Here is a 22,976-nt window from a genome sequence, read left to right as displayed (position 1 = left end):
TTTTCACTAAGTCTTATAGGTTGATTGCGTGCTAGATCATGATCATGGTTTATTTGTTTGTCGAGGTTTAACCACATGTTTATAGTTGGAATGCATGATATTCTCTTAATGGTAAAATAACATGGTTGTTTAAAAATTGGAGAAAAACATAAGATTTCAATGCTAGTTGTGGCTAGGTGTCAATTGGCTATTATCCAGCTCAAATTGATATGAGTAGTCTAGGGTTGAGCGAGATGGAGCGAAACGCACTCGCTCAAAAATTGAAAAAAAGTGATAGGGAGTAAATAAGTCCTGATTACGTAATTAATATTGCATTAATTACACATGATTTAGGCCACCAGGCCCAATAAGAAGATGTATAACATTCAGACCAAAAAGGTTAACACATTGATCAGGCCTGATGGAACAAAGAAGGCCCAAAAGCCCTGAATGTTAATTAATTTCGTAATTAATTAATAAGGAAAAAATCAGCTGTCAAGAAGAGTCCCAATAAGGACATAAATCCTAGTAGATTAGCCTCCAAGGGACCTAAAAGGATAAGGAATCAGTTTCCTACCACTTGGGACTCCAAAGTCCATTCTAATTCAGGAACTTGCTCACCAGGTCTCCTAGATCTAGTCCAATTCAAGGACTCTCAACATCTATATAAGGGGTCTCACCCCCACCAATCAGAACTACGGTTTTTGACATGATCCTTGGCAATCAGCAAGGTACGTAGGCACTTGTTAAGGCAAATTAAGTCACGAAACACAAGAGCAATCAAATCGAACCTCAAAGTTCACGTTCCTTAGTAGTAGATACAACAATTATTATACCTTAGTTTTTTATCCATAACATTTGGCGCCGTCTGTGGGAAAGCACAAAAACAACCATGGCGTGAACACGGAGAACAAGCAGCGTCCTTGAAGGAGGAACACCCACAGGGACAACCCAAACGATTTCTTCAACCGTGGAGGTGTCTCCACATTCAACCTATGCTGTCACTCAAGGAGGAGCCTAGATAGGGGCAACTGAACCTCAACCTCAAGGAACGACCCCCTCGGTTCCTCAAGGTACGAATCCCCAACTTCAACAACTACATACACCTGTGAATTCTCGACCCATTGGGTATGAGTATTCAACTATTGTGACCACTAACCCCCATATGGGATGCCCCTTTATCCCGAGGTTGGAGGAAGTGGACATGCTGGACGGAGTGAAGCACGGGGGAAATCACCCCCCTACATATAAGGTTTGGCTCCTATCCCGAGGATCTGGAATTTTATGGTCCTTATACTGAGAGAGACTCCGAATCTTCGGATGATGAAGTGGCCCCGCGAAGGAGACGTGCTGGCAAAGAACCGATGGCTGATGGTAACCAACGTCCTAGGAGCACCCGATGGGTAAATCACCAAGAAGTGCAGGAGAGAATCAAGGCCCATGAGGCTGAGATTCAAAGGCTGAAGCACGACTTGGAGGCGCACCAGGTTCCCAGGCCTCCATTACCACCTAGAGGGAGAAATCGTCCTCCAATCATAGACCTGGATGGTCCGACACAAAGAAGGGTTGTAGCCCCAAGAGCTGATCCAAGCAATCTTCTTCCCCTTGGAGATCCTGATGATCCTACTCCACCATTCACTGAAGAGATAATGAATGCCCATATCTCAAGGAAGTTCAAGATGCCCACTATCAAAGCATATGATGGCACGTCTTATCCCGCTAATCATGTCAGGACATTCTCCAATGCACTGTTGTTGCAACCCGTGAATGACGCTATTAAGTGTCGAGCCTTTCCTCAAACCCTGTCGGGTATGGCTCAAAGATGATATAGTCGCTTTCCCCCGAACTCTATTGGGTCCCTCAGAGAATTAAGTCAGGCTTTTATTAAGCAATTCATCAGCGGGAGAGTGCATGAGAAAAGTTCAGCATCCCTCATGAGTATTGTGCAGGGAGCGAAGGAATCCTTGAGAGACTACCTGAATCGTTTCACGAAGGAAGCTTTAAAAGTCTCGGACCTTGATGATAAAGTAGCCATGATAGCACTGCAGCATGGAACTAGGGATGAGTTCTTCAAGATGTCCTTGGTCAAGCGCCCCCTGAGAGCATGTTGCAGCTTCAAGATAGGGTCGGAAAGTACATCAAGGTGGAAGAGAGCATGAGGAAGACCATAGTGAGCAACGAGCCCGCTGGTGGCAAGAAGCTGAAAACTGATCTGGAGTATATCGCTAAGGACAAGTATCCTAGAACTGAGCAAAATCCTGATTCAACCCCTAAGAAGGGAGGACCTGGGAAAAAGTTTGCTGAATATGCTAAGCTGAATGCTCCTAGAAGCCATATCTTGATGGAAATCGAGAAAGACCAAGATATTCGTTGGCCTAAACCCTTGAAGGCAGATCCTGCCAAGCTAGACAAGAGCAAATATTATAAATTTCATAAGGATGTTGGTCATGACACCGATGAGTGTAGGCAACTGAAAGATGAAATAGAGTTCCTCATTCGGAAAGGAAGATTGAACAAGTACACTGGGGAAGAAAGAGATAGGAATAACAATGGGAGAAAGAACTTTGAAGATCGTAGGAGGGACCAAGACGATCAGGGGCGAAATCCCCAGCCTAGGGGACTAGTGATAGATACGATCTTTGGAGGACCACGACCCCGAGGGCCTGTGATAAACACAATCTTTGGAGGACCAACTACTGCTGGATTATCCAAAAACTCCAGGAAAGCATATGCCAGGGAGGTTATGCATATCATTGGAGAAGCCCCGAAGAGGGCCAGGACAAGAGTAACAATGACTTTTGATGATTCTGACCTAGAGGGTGTGAAATTTCTTCATGATGACCCGTTGTTCATAACACCTATAATAGGAAATAGCTCGGTTAAGAGGGTCCTCGTAGAAAATGGTGCTTCAGTGGATATCTTGCTCCATGACACTTTTTTAAGAATGGGTTATAATGACTTCCAATTGACCCCAACCGACATGTCGATATATGGATTTGCGGGAGTGGAGTGCCCCGTAGAAGGGATAATCAAGTTGCCAACAACCATAGGACAGGAACCAAGGCAAACAACACAAATTTTGGACTTTATGGTGGTGAAGGCTAGTTCAACTTACAATGCTATCATGGGGAGAACAGGGATACATGCCTTCAAGGCAGTCCCTTCTTCCTATCATTCAGTTATGAAGTTTCCCACCCGGACTGGGATTGGAGAAGAGAGGGGAGATCAAAAAATGGCTAGAAGTTGTTATGTGGCCTCACTAAGGGCAGATGGATATTTGAGAGAATGATGAGAAAAGAGGGAAGCCAGCAAAAGACCTGGTTTCGATTCCTTTAGCTCCCGAGGATCCTGAGAAGGTGACTTTCGTTGGAGCCACACTAGATGAGCCCCTTAGAGGAAATTTGGTGAAATTTTTGCAAGAAAATTGTGATGTGTTTTCATGGTCAGCAGCTGATATGCCAGACATAGACCCGGAACTGATTACTCACAAGTTGAATGTGGATCTAAATCGGAAGAAAGTGAAGCAAAAGAAAAGAAGTTTTGCTCCAAAAGGCAATAAGCTAAAAAATAGGAAGTAGAGAAGCTCTTAGAGGCTGGTTTCATTAAGGAGATACAATTTCCAAAATGGTTATCAAACCCTGTAATGGTGAAGAAGGTAAATGGAAAATGGAGGATGTGTGTGGACTTCACCGATCTGAATGACGCATGCCCTAAGGACTGTTTCCCGTTGCCAATGATAGATACTTTGATAGATGCCACTGCTGAACATGAGATGCTGAGCTTCATGGATGGATTTAGTGGATACAATCAGATTAAGATGCATAAGGATGACATCCCTAAGGTATCATTCATCACTGACTTTGGTGTTTATTGTTATCTTGTTATGACATTTGGTCTCAAGAATGCAGGAGCCACCTATCAAAGGTTGGTAAATAAAATTTTTAAGAATCTTATTGGCAAGACCATGGAGGTCTATGTTGATGACATGTTAGTCAAGAGTCTAGTGAAGACTGATCATATAACTCATTTAAGGGAAGCTTTCGAGGTCCTGAGGTACCACAAGATGATGTTAAATCCTACAAAGTGTGCTTTCGGAGTAGGATCTGGAAAGTTTTTGGGATTGATGGTCTCCAATAGAGGAATTGAGGCCAATCCCGATAAAATAAAGGCAATCCTGGACATGGAACCACCAAAAACTATTAAAGATGTTCAAAAGCTCACTGGAAGGGTTGCTGCATCGGGACGATTCATCTCCAAGTCTGGGGACAAGTGCTTGTCGTTCTTCAACTCCTTAAAGAAGGTTAAGGATCTTGTATGGAGTGAAGAAAGCAAGAAGACATTCGAGGAATTAAAGAAATATATGAATCAAGTCCCGTTGTTGGCCAAGCCAGCTTTAAATGAAGTTTTATACTTGTACTTGGCCGTTTCAGAGAATGCCTTGAGCGCTGTATTGGTTAAGGAGGAACTGAAAATATAGAAACACGTATACTATGTCAGCAAAATTCTGCATGGAACTGAGTTGAATTATTCAACTATTGAGAAGTTTGCTTTAGCCTTGGTATTGGCTTCGAGAAAGCTGCGTCCTTACTTCCAAGCTCATAAAATTGAGGTGCTAACAAATCAACCCCTGAGAAATATCATTCACAGTCCTAAGGCTAGTGGGAGGTTGATCAAGTGGGAAATAGAGCTGGGAGAATTTGACATCAAGTATAAACCACGAATGATAATAAAAGCCCAGGCATTAGCTGACTTCTTGGTGGAATGTACCATACCCAACCAAGAAGTCGGTGGGCAGGAAGATACCATACCTCAAGACAAGGAAGTTGGTAATGGGGACAAAGAAAAGGATAATAAGGAGAAAAAATATTGGGTTCTCTATTTTGATAGAGCATCAAAAACAAATTCAAGTGGAGCAGGTTTGGTTTTACAAAGCCCTGATGGGTTCTTGATTGAGTATGCCATGAAGTTAGACTTCTCGACCACAAACAATGAGGCAGAATATGAAGCTCTAATAGCTGGTCTCAGCCTAGCAGGGACACTGAGAGTACAGAACTTGAAGGTTTATGGAGACTCGAAGTTGGTCATATCTCAGGTTAAGGGAGAGTCTGAGGCAAGATGATACAATGGCTAAGTATGTCCGCCTAGTAAGGGCTGTGATGATCCAATTCGATGAATGCCATATTGAGCACATTCAGAGGGAGGAAAATGCTAAGGTAGATGCATTATCGAAGTTTGCTTCATCTCAGATAGAAGAAAGTTCAGGAAGTGTATACTTTCGCATTCTGAAGACACGGATCATTGATGTTAAGCTTGTAGCTCATATAGGTTTGGGGACGTCATGGATAGATCCCATTAAGACTCATATTCAAACCGATTGGTTGCCAAATGATGCTACTGAAGCACGGAAGTTGGTTGTTCGAGCACTAAGATACTCTTTGATAGATGGGATTTTGTATAAAAGATCTTATGTGGTTCCTTATTTAAGGTATCTCAGTCCCGATGAGGCATGCTTGGCTCTTGAAGAAGTACATGAAGGTATCTGTGGGCAACACTTGGGGGGCAGAGCACTAGCACATAAGATAACCCGTTTAGGCTTCTATTGACCAGAAATGATGGTTGATGCCAAAGAGTATGTGAAGAAGTATGACCGCTTTCAGAAGCATGCACCTGTCGTTAGACAACCCCTTGAGATGCTGACCTCCATAAACTCACCTATCCCCTTTGCTATGTGGGGAATGGATATACTTGGACCTTTCCCCATGGCCATGACACAAAGGAAGTTTCTGATTGTAGCCATTGATTATTTTACTAAATGGATTGAAGCCAAGCCTTTGGCCAAAATCACAACTAAGCAGGTTGCAGAATTCTTGTGGGAAAATATCATGTGCCGGTATGGAACTCCCCGCATCCTAGTCACTGACAATAGAACACAGTTCAATAATGAGGAATTCAAGAAGTATTGTGAGGAGAATGAAATTGAATTACGATTCACCTTTGTGGCTCACCCGCAAGCCAATGGGCAAGCGGAAGTGGCAAATCGAATAATCCTGGATGGACTAAAGAAGAGGATTGAGAAGTCGAGGAGTAACTTGGTGGATGAAATACTCCCAATATTATGGGCCTATAGGACTACCTGTAGAGTCACGACTGGAGCAACTCCCTTCATGTTAGCATATGGGGCACAAACAGTTGTTCCTGTAGAGATATCACATTCCTCCCTCAGGATTCAAGCTTTCAATGCTAAGGAAAATGAGGAAGGGCAAAGGTTAGCCCTGGATCTAATTGATGAAGTGCGAGATGAGGCACATGTGAAGATAATGGAATATCAGAAAAAGGCTTCGTTCTACTACAACCTAAGGGTTAAGGAAAAGTTCTTCAAATAGGGTGACTTAGTCTTGAGGAAGGTGGAAACTTCTGGTGTAGGGCAGAAAGGAAAATTTACCTCAAATTGGGAAGGGCCATACAAGGTCAAGAGTGTTCAGGGTAGAGGAACCTACAAGCTTAAGACTATGGATGGTTTTGAAGTCCCGAGAACTTGGCATGCACAAAACCTGAAGGTTTACTATGTGTAAAATAGTTAAAGCACAATTATCACTTGTCGGAATGACAAGTAGGTTTAAAAGCACCTTGAAGCTTTGCTTACTTAGGATTTTTATATATTTGATAGAAGATATATTTAGGTTTTATCAGGGTTGAACCCATCTCATGTAAGGTATCGAGAATACCAAGTCATAATGAAAAGTATTCAGTTTAATTTAGCCTGCTGAATTGTTGTATTATGAGGTCAAAACCAAATCATAAATTTGAGTTCGGAAAAACTACGACAATACTAAGACAAAACAAATCAAAACATCCAAAGTCAATTATAAAATTCAAAAATGACTGAAGAAAAGTAATGTACATAGTGTAAGAGAGTTAGGCCTTAGAAGGCTCGGATTCTTCGGAACCGCTATCAGAAGTCTCCTCGGACGTCTCCTGAGTTGGCCCATCGGAAGTTTCTTCAGAAGTCTCCACCGAGGTCTCCTCAGAACTACCCTCGGACGACTTAGTGCCTTAGAAGATGCTGGTTTTGGAGGCTCTTCCACCCTCGCCTTCTTAATAAAAGGCTTGGCCTCTTCCTCAGAAGAAGATTCCTCCTCTTCAGAGCTGGATTCAGGCTCCCTCCTTTTTTGGCCTTGACCCTGGCTTCCTGATGATGCTCTGATCGGGGACGCTGAAGTGCCATCCTTAATAAGATCAGTGAGCTTATCTGCAACGCCTCCAAGTGCAGGGACTTGTGCAGGGTAAGGGAAGGAAGATTGTTCAAGAACCTCAGGAAACTCGTCCTGGATAGCCTCCACAGCAGCGTCCAGCCTTCCTTATAGCTGACTGGATGAAGGAGGGCATCGTGCTCTACCATTAAGTCCTTGAATTCTTGAGTATCCATCCAGCCGTCAAAGACCTTGTCCTTCTGGGCCTTGAGAATAACAATCTTAGCTCGGGCCCTTTCAAGATCGGAAGTTGAGGAGGCAAGTTGGGCTTGAAGAGCCTCTATCCGCTGGTTAGCCTCCTCCAGCTTCTTGTTTGTGTCTTGTAGGCCAACTTTCCAAGCCTTGGCTTGGTGAATTGCCCCTTGAAAGTGGATATTCGCCTACAAGAGACAAAGGAAACATGAGAAACAAGAAAAATTATGACAGAAAGCTATGGATACCAAAAGAAAAAAGACGTACCGTCGCCAAGGCCTGAGCTCCGAAAAGCTCATTGGCCTCCAAGTCCTGTTGAAGGACAAGGTCATGATAATCTACAGGGGAAATGGAATGCATAGACCATTCCTTGGTAAGTGCTATGTTGCTCACAATCGAGCCCTTCCCCTGGATTCCCCAGGCAGGTTGGAAGAAAGCCCCTGGTTTCTGTTTCATACACAAGGGTTGGCTGGGGCCCTCCTCGTCTCCTTCCTTTTCCTGGAGAAGGAACTCTGGGAAGCGATCCCCAAGACGCGGGTCTTTGAAGACCTTCCCGGCACATTTCATCCTGGTCGTTTCCAGGTCTTTAGGCTTAGTAGCCTCTTCAATTTTCTCAGCAACTGTAATGAATAAGTGAAGTGGATTAAAAAATTAGTAAAGTAAAAAAGTAGGAGAAACGAATACGACTAGAAAAGGAAGAAAACATACCTTTCTTAGGAACAGGAGAAAGGCCACGTTCCATGAGAACGGTCTCCCTGATAAGATCCCAAGAGTGGGAAGTCCTATTATCTTGAGTAAGGAGGTTGAAGGCCCTGGTCTCCTCCTCAGATAAAACTATATCATTCGGGTTCCCATCCACAGCTAGCCCAAAAGACGAACGAAAAAGGGTGCCCCAGTCGCCGCCCTCCCAAAGGACGTAGAGAAACTCCTTCTTCCACCCTAAGTTATTGTCAGGGATGGACTTCCCATTCACTATGTGGGGGACAGTAGGACGCTGGTTCAAAGAAACCCACCCCGGATTCTTGTCGGGGCTGTTCTTGAACTGAAATTTTTTTCTAAACACTGCAACCGAAGTAGGAAGGTTATTCTTGGCGCATTACGATAGGTAACAAAGAATCAGTCTCCAAGAGTTTGGAGGGAGTTGTAAAGGGTTGATACCCACATCAACTAGCAGAACAGGGATAAAAAGATGAAAGGGGAGTCTGATACCTGCCCTTAGAGTGTCCCTGTAGACGCATAGAGCGTCTTTCTTCCATTGACAGGCCCTGTCGGCTGGACCCGTAAGAACCAGCTTGAAGGGCTCATTGATTTTGAAATAAGTACTCAACTTATCCAACTCCTTTGCATCCCGGAAGATATTGATGTGATTATGCGCGTCCAGATGCGCGTTAGACGGGTACTCATCTCCTCGAGTATTGATCATGTCAATCAAGGAAGTGTACCTTGACCAGATGGGGAACTCATTTGACTTCTTGGCCACATTCATCTTGGCCAAACGGGTCATTTTCTTATCAGCCATCTGAAAAAGGGGCACAAATTTTTAATACAAATTTGATGCAAAAACTAAGCATGAGAAGACAAAAAGAGAATGCAAGAAATATACCTAAAAACTTGTAGAGCCTGGAGAGAAAGCGAGCAAAAACTTAGAAAAACTCTGAAAAAAAGACCTAGGGTTTTTTGTGAGAGAAAAGAGGAGAGCTCAAGAAGTAAGAGATGAAAAGTAAAAAGTGAGTGACTCCACTCACTCCTTTATATAGGCAGAAAAAAGGGAGATGAAAGGGCAGAAAAGCCCATTAAGCAGAAGGCCCAAAGAAAAAACCCAAACTCTGGAATGTTCTAGAATATCTGTGAACTTGTTAAGTTCTGGAACCTTCCAGACTATCTTCAATGATTCTTAAGGCCCATCTCAAATGCAATTAGGACTTAGAGAAATAAAGGCCCCAAAATGAGGCCCAAATCCAAAAAGGATTTGGAAAAATAAGCCCAATAAAGGCCCAATCCAAGTTGGATTAGGAAAATCCCAATAAAGACTATAGATCAGGATTGAGATCGAATTTGAGATTGTGAATCCTGTTCGAATTCTTTCAAACAGGCGCCTGAAAAATGCACGTAAAAAAGACCAGGATGGAGGTCGAATTTGAAGTCGTAGATCCAGTTTGAATTCTTTCGAACAAGCGCCTGAAAAGCACCCATTAAAAAACCAGGATGGAGGTCGAATTTGAAGTCGTGGATCCAGATCGAATTCTTTCGAGCAAAATCCAGAAAAGCACCCATTAAAAAATCCAGGAATCAGGTCGAGACCCTGGTCGTGATTCCTAGTCGAAACATCACGAACATGAGTCAAAAAAGGACCAAAAATTCGACCAAAATCCAGGTCGAGGGTTGGACTAGAATTCAGGTCGAAACCCTGGTCGTGATTCCTAGTCGAAACATCACGAACATGAATAAAAAAAGGACCAAAAATTCGACCAAGATCCAGGTCGTGGGTTCGACTAGGATTCAGGTCGAAACCCTGGTCGTGAATCCTAGTCGAAACATCACGAACAGGAATCAAACAAGGACCGAAATTTTGACCAAAATCCAGATCGAAGGTTCGACTAAGATCCTGGTCGAAGTCTAGGTCGTGTAACCTAGTCGAAATTCTTCGACCAGGATTAAAAAGCTGTCCCAAAATTCGACTAGAATCCAGGTCGAATTTTCGACTAGAATCCTGGTCGAAAAAGGGCTGTAAATTGGAAAAAGTTTCTGAGAAATTACAGAAAATTCGGAAAGTTCCAGAAATTCAGAAAAGTCCCGGAAATTAAGGGAAAATCCTGAAAAATACCAGAAAATTATTAAAAAGAGGGAAAAAGGTAAGAAAATAATGGGAAAGTTTTCAAACAACCCTGAAGCCGTGTACAAGGCAAGTCGTTGTAAATGTGTAGGTCGCTCCACACTTTACGCAAAACGATACTCTATAACGGAATGAATGAACTTATCTTCTGCGAAACCTAGTCACTGTTTCCCAAAAGTTGGGAGGGGGAAATGATAGGGAATAAATAAGTCCTGATTACGTAATTAATATTGCATTAATTACACATGATTTGGGCCACCAGGCCCAATAAGAAGATGTATGATATTCAGACCAAAAAGGTTAACACATTGATCAGGCCTGCTGGACCAGATCAGGCCTGATGGAATAAAAAAGGCCCAAAAGCCCTGAATGTTAATAATTTCGTAATTAATTAATAAGGAAAAAATTAGTTGTTAAGAAGAGTCCCAATAAGGACATAAATCCTAGTAGATTAGCCTTCGAGGGACCTAAAAGGATAAGGAATCAGTTTCCTACCACTTAGGACTCCAAAGTCCATTCTAATTCAGGAACTTGCTCACCAAGTCTCCTAGATCTAGTCCAATTCAAGGACTCTCAATATCTATATAAGGGTCTCACCCCCACCAATCAGAACTACGTTTTTTGACTTGATCCTTGACAATCAGCAAAGTATGTAGGCATCTTGTTAAGGCAGATTGAGTTACGAAACACAAGAGCAGTCAAATCGAACCTCGAAGTTCACGTTCCTTAGTAATAGATTTAGCAATTATTATACCTTAGTTTTTGATCCATAACAAAAAGAAAGAAAAAAAAAGAGAAAAATATGTGTGTTATGTATAATTGATCATGGGTGGGCTCTTTAGTACTCGAGTTATTAAGTTCTTAGGGGACTTTGTGCATAGTGACCTAAGGCTTTTATAGTATGGGATCCACTAACCTAACGCTCGCTACATGAGTACTATTGTATAAGTCTTTTGTGGACCTTACTCATTGCCCGATCAAATAAGCATATATGTGTTTTTATGTGTTAGCAATAAAAGCATGGACCCATGTATAACTCTGATAATAAAATTGAAGTGTTATAATTCATTTTGAGTTTAGCGTTTATTCTATTTATAACTTTGTGATTGCATTGATGAGTAGTGAGTCATGATTATTGATCTAGTCACGTTAGTAAATCTGTTAAGCAATTGCACACACGCACGCTTCTGGTTTGTGAGTTAATTTGTGAGATTTGATTGAACTTGTGCGAATAACTGCATTTGTTGAGATGTTACTCGTCGATTGGTTAAGTTAAACTATTGGGATCATCGCATTTATATACATTTTTATTTCTTGTTCTTTGAGTCTGTTTATGCTTGAGGACAAATATTGATTCAAGTTTGGGGGTATGTTGAGTGGCATTTATGTCATCTTAAAACACTCCGTAAAGCTTTGAATTGATGATCAAGGCTATGAGGTTGTTGATGGAGAGCTAAGAAGAGAAGGCAAGTTGTACATTGGCACTGGAAATCAGCTCTGAGGCCAAATTATGAGAACTTGCATAGTAGCAGTGAAGGAGGACACTCTGACATAACATCCACAGTTAAAAGAATTGAAGATCAATTTTATTGGCCATCTATCAGGAAATAAGTACATGCATATGTTAAAACTTGAGACACTTTTCAGAAATGCAAGCCAAAAATGCAAGCCTGAACATGTTCCTTACCTAGGCCTCCTAAAACCTCTCCCAATTCCTGATCATGGAGTACTATTTCACTCGACTTCATATATGGCCGACTAAAGTCTAACGGAAAGGATACAATCCTGGTAGTGGTAGATAAACTCACCAGGTACGGGTATTTTATTGCTCTCAGTCACCCCTATATAGCCACCACAGTAGCTCAAAAGTTACTAGACATAGTCATTAAGCTGCATTGGACTCCTACAACCATTATTTCGGACAAAGATATTATTTTAGTGAGTCAATTTTGGAAGGAATTAATGAAAGTTACGAGGACTCAAAACAAGTTAAGTATATCCTACCACCCTCAAACCGACGGCCAAATAGAAAGAGTCAATCAATGTGTAGAAATGTACCTTCGTTGTATGGGAGGGCTTAAGCCAAAACAGTGGAGAAGTTGGTTGCCACTAGCTGAGCTTTGGTATAATTCCTGTTATCACACAACAACTGGTATGTCTCAGGGCTCTGTATAACCAAGACCCGCCATCGCTCAACTTTTAGCAATCTAAAGCCACCAACCCCCATGTCAGGAAATTTGTTCAAGACAGGGTCCAACTGCAGCAGATCCTCAAAGAAAACTTATTGAAGGAACAAGAACGTATGACCTGGTACACGTTAAAAAAAAAGAATATAACGACAATTCATTGAAGGGGACGAAGTGTACTTGAAGCTACAACCTTACAGACAAGGTTCGGCGGTAATGCGCAAGAATCATAAATTAGCAGCGAAATACTATGGTCCGTACAAGATTTTACAGAGAATTAGTGCAGTCGCTTACCGTCTAAACCTGCCAAGTGGATCAAATGTGCACAATATCTTTCACGTTTCGCAATTGAAAAAGAAGATAAGCCTTAATAAGGTAGTGCACACAGATCTACCCGGAGTGAATAATGAGGGTGAACTGAGTGTAGTGCTAATTGTTATCCTGGACAGGAAGTTAGTGAAACGAGGAAACAACCCAGCCACTATGGTGTTAATTCAGTGTAGCAACGACAATGAGAGTGAAGCTACTTGGGAGTTTTAGGATGTGCTAAGCAAGACATTCCCAAATTTCAATCCTTGAGGCCAATGATTCTTTAAAAATGGGGGAATTTGTCATGAATTGAGGAAATTATGTTTGAACTGGTAAAGTAAATTAGGAGCCAAGTCTTTATTTCTCTGGTCCCGAGCTATGACAACAGAACTAGCGGGTACACACCTTTAGTCGCGTCAATTGAGCATATCTTCGAAGTAAACAAGAACATGGGGCTGTTTAGGAAGCTTGAGGCTCTATCATCTTGGCAAAGAAAAGATAAGAAGAAATATTGCGAATACCATGAGTCATCTGAACATAATACACATGAGTTCTGACAGCTCAAGGATGAAATTGAAGCTTTAATCAAAGAAGGATACCTCGGAGAATGGGTAGTGAAAGAAGTGCGAAGGCATAAAAATAACGCCAACAGAGGAAAAGAGGTAGGGGGTCACACGCCCCGTGGGCCAAATAGTGAAACCCTGGAAGAAAACAAATTTGTTAGAGATGGCAGCATCCGAGTAATATACGGAGGAGATCCTGGAATGGAATATATCAACCGAGCCTTGGCTAGGTACGCCAGAGAAGCTTGGTTCAGACCTTTTTTTGACATTCATAGGGTGGAGACTCGGCCACCCAAAGTATTCAAGGGAGAATCCATGGACATCACCTTCACAGAAGCAGATGCTCGGTGGGTGCACTACCCCCATAATGATGCTTTGGTTATCTCCATCCAGATCAGAACAAAGAACATCTATAGAGCTTTTGTAGACAACGGAAGCTCGGAAAACATCCTTTACTACAACACATTCAAGAAGATGGGGCTACGTGACCGAGATATGTCAGGAGAAGATTCTTGGGTCTATGGTTTTTCTGGAGAAGGAGTCTGCGTCATGGGATCAATCCGATTACCATGCACTCTAGGAGAAAGTCAGTTGGATGTAACAAAAATGCTCGAGTTCAAGGTTCTAAATCAAGAATCATCCCATAATGTACTGCTAGGGCGTCCCTTCCTTAGGGAGATGAGGGTGATCACCTCGATCCACCATCTTACCATCAAGTTTCCAACTTTAAACGTAGTCGGTAACATAAAAGGCTCCCAGTATGATTCCAGGAAATATTACAGACAAGCCATGAGAGGCTTCAGGAGAAAAGATAGAGAAATTGGGGATGCGTTAGATGATGAACGGGAAAGAAGCATCGAACAGCCAATCAAAGAAATTCAAGTCCATTACTATGTCGAACAGGAAAGTGAATGCTCCTCTAAATTTCCTTCAGCGACACTGTTCTTGGAAGATACTATAAGAATTAAGATACTAGATGACGAAGAATCTCCGGGCCAAGGAGTCCAAGCATATTTCAATAGGGAAAAGCTTGAAGGGAGACTCGATGTCTTGCAGAGTCTTGGACTGGACACATATAAGGTAGATGCTTCTCTCCCTGAGAACGCGCCCTTATCATCAAGAAATGTAAAAGAGGTTGATGCCCCTGATGTACAGGGTGCTCCCTCAGGAAATAAAGAGGTTGATGCCCCTGTTATACAGGGCGCGCCCTCAATAAACAAAGTGGTCGATGCTCCCTCCCATGGGGATGTGCCCTCTCAGGAAAGTGATGAGGATCATAATCAGCTCGACTTGGACCCTCGAATACCCATGCCATTAGAAAAAATGGGTTCAGTGGAAGATACGATCGAAATCAAGGTCGATGAAAAAGATCCAAGCAAAGTTTTGAAGATCTGTTCACAGCTGGATCCATTACTGAGAAAATGACTTTCTATATATCTCCTGGAAAACCTTGATGTATTTGCATGAAGTCATCGTGACATCGTGGGAATTGATCCAGAAGTCATGAGCCATAGACTAAATATTGATCCCAAACATAAAGGGGTTCGAAAAAAGCGTAGGGTTGTAAGCGGAGAGAGGACTATAGTCTTGGCAGAAGAAGTGGATAGGCTCTTGGACGTTGGATTAATTCGAGAGTCCTTTTACCCAACAGAAAATGGAGAACGTGCGTGGACTTTACCGATCTTAATAAAGTATGCCCAAAAGATAGTTTCTCTTTGCCAAGAAATGACCAACTGGTCGACGCTACGGCAGGACATGCCCTACTGAGTTTCATGGATGCATACTCTGGTTACAACCAGATTCTTATGTATGAACCTGATCAAGAACACACCTCCATCACGGACAGAGGTCTCTATTGGTACATCGGAATGCCATTCAGTCTAGTCAATGCCGGAGCAACATACCTAAGGCTAGTGAATAGAATGTTCAAGAAGCAGATTGGAAAATAATGGAAGTCTATGTGGACGATATGTTGGTAAAATCCAGAAGAGCGGAAGACCATATAGCGGACTTGGCAGAAATGTTCCACATCCTAAGACAATTCAGGATGAAGTTGAACCCACAAAAATGTATGTTTAGAGTCGAGTCAGGGAAATTCCTTGGATTCATGGTAAACCACCGTGGAATCAAAGCAAACCCGGAAAAGATCAAGGCTCTGATAGACATGAAATCTCCCACGAGCGTTAAGCAAGTGCAAAGTTTAACAGGAAGGATTGCGGTACTGAATCATTTGTGTCAAAATCCTCAGACAGATGTAAGAAATTCTTAAAGGCAATTAAGGGGATGGGAGAAGACTTTGTGTGGACCTCGGACTGTGAGAAGACCTTTCAAAAAATCAAAGAACAATTGGGGAATCCTCCCATGTTGGCCAAGCCCGAGGACGGAGAAACGTTGATTTTTTATTTAGCAGTCTCTAAGTATTCGATCAGCGCAACACTGGTGAAAGAGGAAGAAGGTTGACTGTCCCTAGTATACTATGTGAGTAAAAGGTTGCAAGACGCAGAGACTAGGTATACTAGCATGGAGAAATTGGTATACGCCCTTATCCTTGCGGCAAGAAAGTTAAGGCCTTATTTTCAAGCTCACCGAATAGAAGTCCGCACTGCCTCTCCTCTTAGGCATGTTCTACATAAACCAGAATCGTCGGGAAGAATGTTAAAATGGGCCATAGAGCTGGGACAATTTGATTTAGAATATTGCCCTCGCACAACAATCAAGGGATATGCACTAGCATATTTCATACTTGAGTTTGAGTCCGAGGTAGATGGTAAGGCTATAGTGTTGGCAGAACCTTCCTCACAGGGTGATACCCCTGCCAAAGTGAGAGAAGAGTTCCCACACCCTTGGTGGATCTTACACGTTGATGGGGCTGTGAATAAAAATGGTGTGGGAGCTGGAATCATCTTAATTACCCCAGTAAACATCACCTGATAAGCGCAATTCACTTCAAGTTTTACGTCACCAACAATGATGCTGAATATAAAGCATTAATCAAAGGCCTGATGATAGATTTGGAAGTGGGAGTTGTGAACTTGATCACTCGAAGTGACTCAGAATTGGTAGTAAACCAAGTCAACGGGGGTTTTCAAGCTCGAGGACCCTGAACGGAGCTATATATGAGATGTGTGCGATGTCTGCTAGAAAAATTTGGAAGTCCTAAACTAGAAGGTGTGCCTCGGGAAGACAATAGTAATACTGATTCCTTGGCTAAAATGGGATCATGGATGGATATCGTGCTGCTTGGACAAATTCCTTTGGGGATCCAAGAAATCCCGAGTATCCCGGAAATAGTGGTATTCCAGACTCAAGTGGTACCACAAGAGACTTGGATGACTCCGATTCATAATTACATTCAAAAGGGAACAGTGCCAGAAGATAAATCACAAGCTCGGCACCTTCACTATCAGGCTACGAGGTACATCGAATATGATGGAGTATTGTACAAGTGTGTGGACTTGGAAGAAGGAAACTACATCCTTACAGAGGTGCATGAAGGCATTTGTGGCAATCACTCGGGGGTGGTTCGTTGGCATTAAAAGTCATCAGACAAGGATATTACTAGCTAATAATGAAAAAAGATGCCTTCAAGTTTGTTAAGGCATGCGATCGTTACCAACGATTTGCCAACTATTCTAATGCACCAGCAACGTCTATCACTTCGCTGACCAGTCCTTGGCCTTTCGCGTTTTGGGGAATTGATCTCATTGGAGAATTACCCAAGGCCAAGGGGGGTGTGAAATACGCTGTGGTGGTCGTGGATTACTTCACAAAATGGGCAGAAGCTATGCCACTGACCACGATCACAACAAAGAAAATCAAGGATTTTGTCTTCAACTCCATAGTCTGTAGATTTGGAATCCCATATAAACTCATATCAGATAATGGAAAGTAGTTTGACAGTAAAAAATTAAGTAAGCTTTGTGAAGACTTGAACATCAAAAAGGATTTCGCTGAAGTTTACCACCCGCAAAGCAATGGCCAAACAGAAGCTATTAACAAAATCATCAAACATGCTTTGAGGGCCAGGCTGGAAGAAAAGAAAGGAGATTGGCTGGAAGAGATGCCCATGGTTCTTTGGTCTTATAACACGACTCCTAGATCCACTACAGGAGAATCTCCCTTTTTGTTAACTTACGGGTATGAGGCTTTGATCCCCGTAGAGATAGGAGCTGGATCTTTGTGAAGGGATTTGTTCAAAGAGGAAGATATGAAAGTTAACCAGAGGCTCCACTTGGATCTGTTGGATGAGGCTAGGATGAATTCTCAATTAAAGCTCACGACATATCAGCAAAGAGTTGTAAGGTATTTTAATAATAAAGTGAAGTCGGTACCGTATAAGGTGGGAGACCTTGTATTACGAAAGGACATGCCAAATACTAAGATCGCTCAGCACGGGGTGATTGGCGCCAGTTGGGAAGGACCATACAAGGTCAATGCTATACTCTAGAAAGGGACTTATCGCTTAGAGGACTTGGATGGCAAGCTTATTCCCCGAGCATGGAATGCAGAACACTTGAGGAAATATTATCAATAGGCTGTGGCCTCGGCCCCCTCGTTTCTGCGATCAATTTTTATATAATAGACTAGTAGTAAATAAATTCGTCCTAGCCTATGGGGTATTATGCATGATTGCTAGCCTTGGCTTTAGCCGAAGGATAAAAAAATTTCAAATAATTTCCCCACAGAGCATAGTAGCCATGGGACTGGTGTAATTTCTACACTAGAGCGCATTATCAATAAAAAGAAAAATTGCTTCAATTGTTTGTTTACTTGGCACCTGCACTGTAAAAAGAACCAGGGCACGCCCTGAGTACCACGGTAAAGAGAAGTTATTCAAACTATAGATTTCCATGATGTGGGAACAAGTTCCATTAATATGCTAAGTAACTTCCTCTAAATGTTGAAGGGCGCGTCCTGCGGTAAGGCACGCCAAATACAGTCGACCTTAGAAAAAAATGAGTTCTAAAACTGAAAGCAGAGACATAAGGGCGCGCCCTTACGAGAAAGCACGCCTCGCATAATAGGAATGCATACAAGTTTGAAAAAGAACTAAAAGAACAGAATCCTGTATAGGTAAGGCGCGCCCAAATAATTAAGGCATCTTGATAGATTTCATGTGCATGTTGGAAGATATAAAATTGAAATAGAGCCGTACGATAAGTCATAATGCGAAATTAAAAAGTAGCAGAAACCATATTGTCATACAACTTTGCACTACATCAAAAGAGGGCTGACACCTCAAAGTATTTGGAAACATAATTAAAACAAGACAAGTAAATCAGGGCGCGCCCTCAATATTGTCAATTGGGGGAATGGACTGGAGAGGAATGGTAGGATCAGCCTCAGGCGCGTCCTTAGGGGCCTCCTATGTTGGCGCGCCCTCGACATCTTCTTCTAGCCCAAGCTCTATCCTCCTTGCCCTGATCTCTGCAGCATGTTCTCTTTTAAACTCCACCATCTCAACCATGGTCTCCTCCCCAAACTTCTCAAAGGTATAGTCAGGGTCATTGGCAATGAATCCGACCCTGTAGAAATAAAATCCATTATCGAAAGCAGCATATGTTACCTTCTTCTTCTCATCAGGCCATCCTTCATTCTACTACTCCTCCAGGTACTCAATCCTCAGATTGGCACCATCTAACTCAGTGTGAAGAAAAGTGGCCTTCTTGTTAGAAATTTCAAGCTGAGAAGTTAGGTTGGCCACCTCACCATTGAGGAAGAAGATATCAGAATCCTTAGCTTTGATGTACTTAGCATGAAGAAAGTCCTTGTCTTTCAAGGTATTCTGCAGGATGTTGTTATCACCTTGCAGCCTTTCATGGTGCGCCCTCTCTGCTAAGAATTTATTCACCATCTAGCTGGAGTGGATGACCAGTTCGCAAGATGCCTTAGCTGAAGCCCTGGTGGCATCCTCCAGACTCATAGCTTTCCATTGCTCCACTTCCTCATTAGTAACATAAAGGGAGCCCAATGGACCAAGGGAATGTAGAGCAGCAGAAGAACGCGACGGTGCGCCCTCTGTCCTTAGTTTTTTGGACGCGCCCTATTGATCAATAAGATCAATGACTGGTCTTTTCGGGATAGGAGTAAACTGTGGAATATGTATTGGAGTAGGTGCAGAGGTCTGGGCCTTGGGAGCATCCTTCTTGAGAGGTTTGGACTTGGGTTTCTCCGAAGGGCGCGCCCCAAAGGATCTAGGAATCTTAGGAGGAGCCATATCTACACAAAACATATAAAGATGATTAGTAAGTGTAAGTAGAGGCGCGCCAATATTTTGGGCGCGCCCACATGAGACTAAAAGTGTCAAATATGATATAAACAGTACATGAAAAATGAATACAAATGCAAAGAGATTATATATCACGAATGCAAGACATGAAAAGAAAGGCAACTGGGAAAACTAAGTAGGACGCGTCTTGATAATAAGGTGCGCCCTCCAATATGAAGTCTATATTCCAATCTAAGTGAGGTTCACTCTGGGTAGTGTTGTCTTCGTGCCCCTCCTCATCCTCTTACGCACTACTATCCACTTTCACCACATGGGTTAGGGGACCACCTTTCCAAAATTATTTATAACTATATTTGGTCCCCACACGATCAGATAAAATACCAACTCGCATTAAGTTGGATTCAGTTATAAGTGTCTTCAGGTTCCACCTTGCCGCAACAACTCTTAGAAAGGCCTATGCCCTCTCTTTGGGCGCGCCCTCAAGATCCCGAACAATTGGTTTGTCTGATAAAAGAAGATACAAGAAAATAAGGAATATATGTGCAGAAAAAGTTAGAATATAAAAAGGAAGAAGAGGGCGCGCCCTTACTTGGATATGTGTTGAATCGAATCCTAACCCTGGGGATATCGTAGAGATAAAAGAAATTCTCTTTCCATCCTTTCTCATGGCTAAATTTTCCCGATAAAAAGCCTTTCATGTTATGCTGCTTGTCTACGACCAAGTAGAAGTAGCCATGGTCAGACCTCATGAGGCTGAAGAAGTGGCTCACCTCTTCCATAGTAGGGGTGTGGAAACCAAGGTCCTTATACATGATGAATAAGGCTAAAACTAGTTTGTAGCTATTGGGGGACAATTGTAGAGGGGCCCAGTCATAAAGCTCAATCACATATCTCAGATATGGGTGAAGAGGCCCACACCCAGGGAAACCAGCTTAGCACTAGTCACCATCCTAGGAATTCTGAAATTCCTGCCATAATTGAAAAGGCGAGGGCGCATCATGCTCAGAGGGCACGCCGAAATACCTTCCATATCATACTACTCCATCAACCAGCCTAATTGCTCGTCCGAGCAATTGGAACAGAGTCCCATATAGAATAATTTCCCTTGTTCCTTTCTGAAACATTTCTTCACAGCCTCCTTGCAAACTTCATACTTGCTCCAGTCAAAATCCGGCTCACTATCAGATACTTCCCAGTGCTTGAAAGGAATGGGAGAAGGGAGAGGAGAATTAGAAAACTGATAGGAGTCTTCATCAAAGAAATTGGATTCATCTTTGAGTTCAGGCGATTCATCTCCAGACGCGCCCTCTGAATGAAGAGGAGTGGGTGCGCCGTCTCTTGGAGATGGACTTGGAGAAATCACCCTGTAAGAGACCTTGGATGGACCAGCCCTAACATTTACTCCAATCTCTGTGTTCCTATACCTATCAGCATTAGGGGACTCCAACCAGTCAACATCATCAAGCTCAGTTGTAGTCGGTGCAGGAGATCTCTCCTTCTGGACTAGCTTTTGTTTCTCATGCCTACGAGACAAGGGGACATTTTCCATGGAAGAACCATTCAAAGAATCAACCATCAAGGTACCTCGTTTAGAATCGTGAACAAGGCACGCCACCTGATTCAGAAATTCAGGAGTGTGGTGGGCGTTTGGAGGCTGAGGTTCGAAGTAGGTGTTTGGGGATGAATAGATTCCCATCTTGGTAAGGAAATCCTTGAATGGATGAAAAGGAGAGGACGCGCCCTCGTCTTCCAGCTGTCAAGAAAATCAAGAAAGGTTGAGGGTGCGTCCAGTTTAAAAAGTAAAAGAAGAAAAAATAAAAGCAATGAAAGGCATGCATTGAAATGATAGCATGCCCCAATAAAAAGGATGGGTTTAACAAATATCCTATTGTAACACAAAACGGGCCTTATTGTAAGAAGGCGCTCCATAGAAATCCTAGTCTATCACAATAAAGGGATATTCCCTTGACTAAAATAAGGCGCACCCTGTTGAAGAATAGGGCGCGTTCTAGGATCCATCTCTGACTAAAACCTGACATTAATATTAGGATAGGTTTATGAGGGCACACCCTAAGTTGCTGGTAAGCTCTAAAAGTTGGTACGGTTGTGTACAAATTATAAGTAATGGTTTTCTAGGCATAAGCATACTAACTGTTGAAATTCTCAAAAAACACAAATTTGAAATTAATTATCCTATAATTTAGGATCAAAATGGGCAAGTATAAATATATACACCTATATATACACGTATACATACAAGAACACTATATTTCAAGAAATGGAAGATGAACAGACTCCAAACACATGCAACACAAAATATGTGATAAAACTCGAAAAAGAGAGGAGTTTCATGTACCTTTTCAGTTGGCGAAGAACATTACCCAGAAAAACTGAAGAATCGATGGAAGATTAAGCCAGATTCCAAGTAAAATACCCTCCCGCCGCTGTGGTAATTTTTTGAAGAAAAGAGAAGTTAGAGAGAAAAAGTAAAAGAAAAAAGTAAAAAGAAATGATATGACCGGTATTTATAGCTGAAAAATGACAACTGTCAAATCAATCACGTCGATCACAATTCCCTAAAAATAAGGGGAACCATTTCCAAACCGTTTGAAATTCCAGGACACGCCCTTGGGAAGGCGCGCCTTATTTGGCTATCATAGCAGGATTGAAATTTTAAGAAAAAGTTGGGAGGCACGCCCTATTTAGGGCGCGCCCTGATAAAAAGCATCGATGAATATGTTTATACAAATTTTGATAAAGATGAGTAAAAATTCCAATCCCATTTCCAATGACATATGGAATTTGGGGGTAGTTGTTATGCCAAAAAATTGGTAAAAACTATATTCAGACTGAAGATAAGAAAACAATCAAAATTAAAATATAAATGCCTGAAATCAGGGAGAAGACAAAGGGGGTTTCCTTATGTGTAAGGAATAAGGCGCGCCCTATTGATAGGGGCGGCGCGTCTAATGAATATGAAACTAAAAAAAAGGCAAAGGCAAAGGCGCGCCCTCAACCTAGTGGGAAGGCGCACCCAGTTACTAAGTAAAGGTGAGGAATTCCCTGATTGAATTACTTCCTATGGTGAGCCTTAGGGCACACCCTGAATGGACAAAAGACTTTGGGAAGACTTCACATTGACTACTTGGCCGGGTTCTTTGGAAGATTCAAGGAAGAGGGAGATTAATATTACTAACCTATTTGATGCAGGTACTCTATTGAAGAACTCCTTCCTGTAGCATATATACAGGAAATATGGTGTTCATGGTCAGAGACCTCCAGTGGTATGCCTGGACGGAAGGCCTCCTCCTGTAGTCAATGATTATCCTCATTAGGGATGTGGGGTAAATTCTGGTGTGTGCTTTGGGAGCTCGGTCTCTGTAGTCAACGGGTGTCCTCGTTGGGAGACTTCGGAGTATCCTGCACTTTGCACCC

At 42.4% G+C, this 22,976-nt stretch overlaps 1 protein-coding gene across 1 annotated transcript; it reads left to right on the top strand.

Annotated features, from left to right (window-relative positions):
• Nucleotides 1–16,428: 16,428 nt before the first annotated feature.
• LOC141695448 (uncharacterized) lies at nucleotides 16,429–16,848 on the top strand. Its single transcript, XM_074499692.1, has one exon. It carries the CDS (start codon nucleotides 16,429–16,431, stop codon nucleotides 16,846–16,848), a length of 420 nt encoding a protein of 139 aa, XP_074355793.1.
• The last annotated feature ends 6,128 nt before the right edge of the window (nucleotides 16,849–22,976 follow it).

This window comes from Apium graveolens, chromosome 11 (assembly GCF_009905375.1).
Source record: "Apium graveolens cultivar Ventura chromosome 11, ASM990537v1, whole genome shotgun sequence".
Lineage (NCBI taxonomy): Eukaryota > Viridiplantae > Streptophyta > Magnoliopsida > Apiales > Apiaceae > Apium > Apium graveolens.
This window is presented reverse-complemented; position numbering and strand designations above follow the sequence as displayed.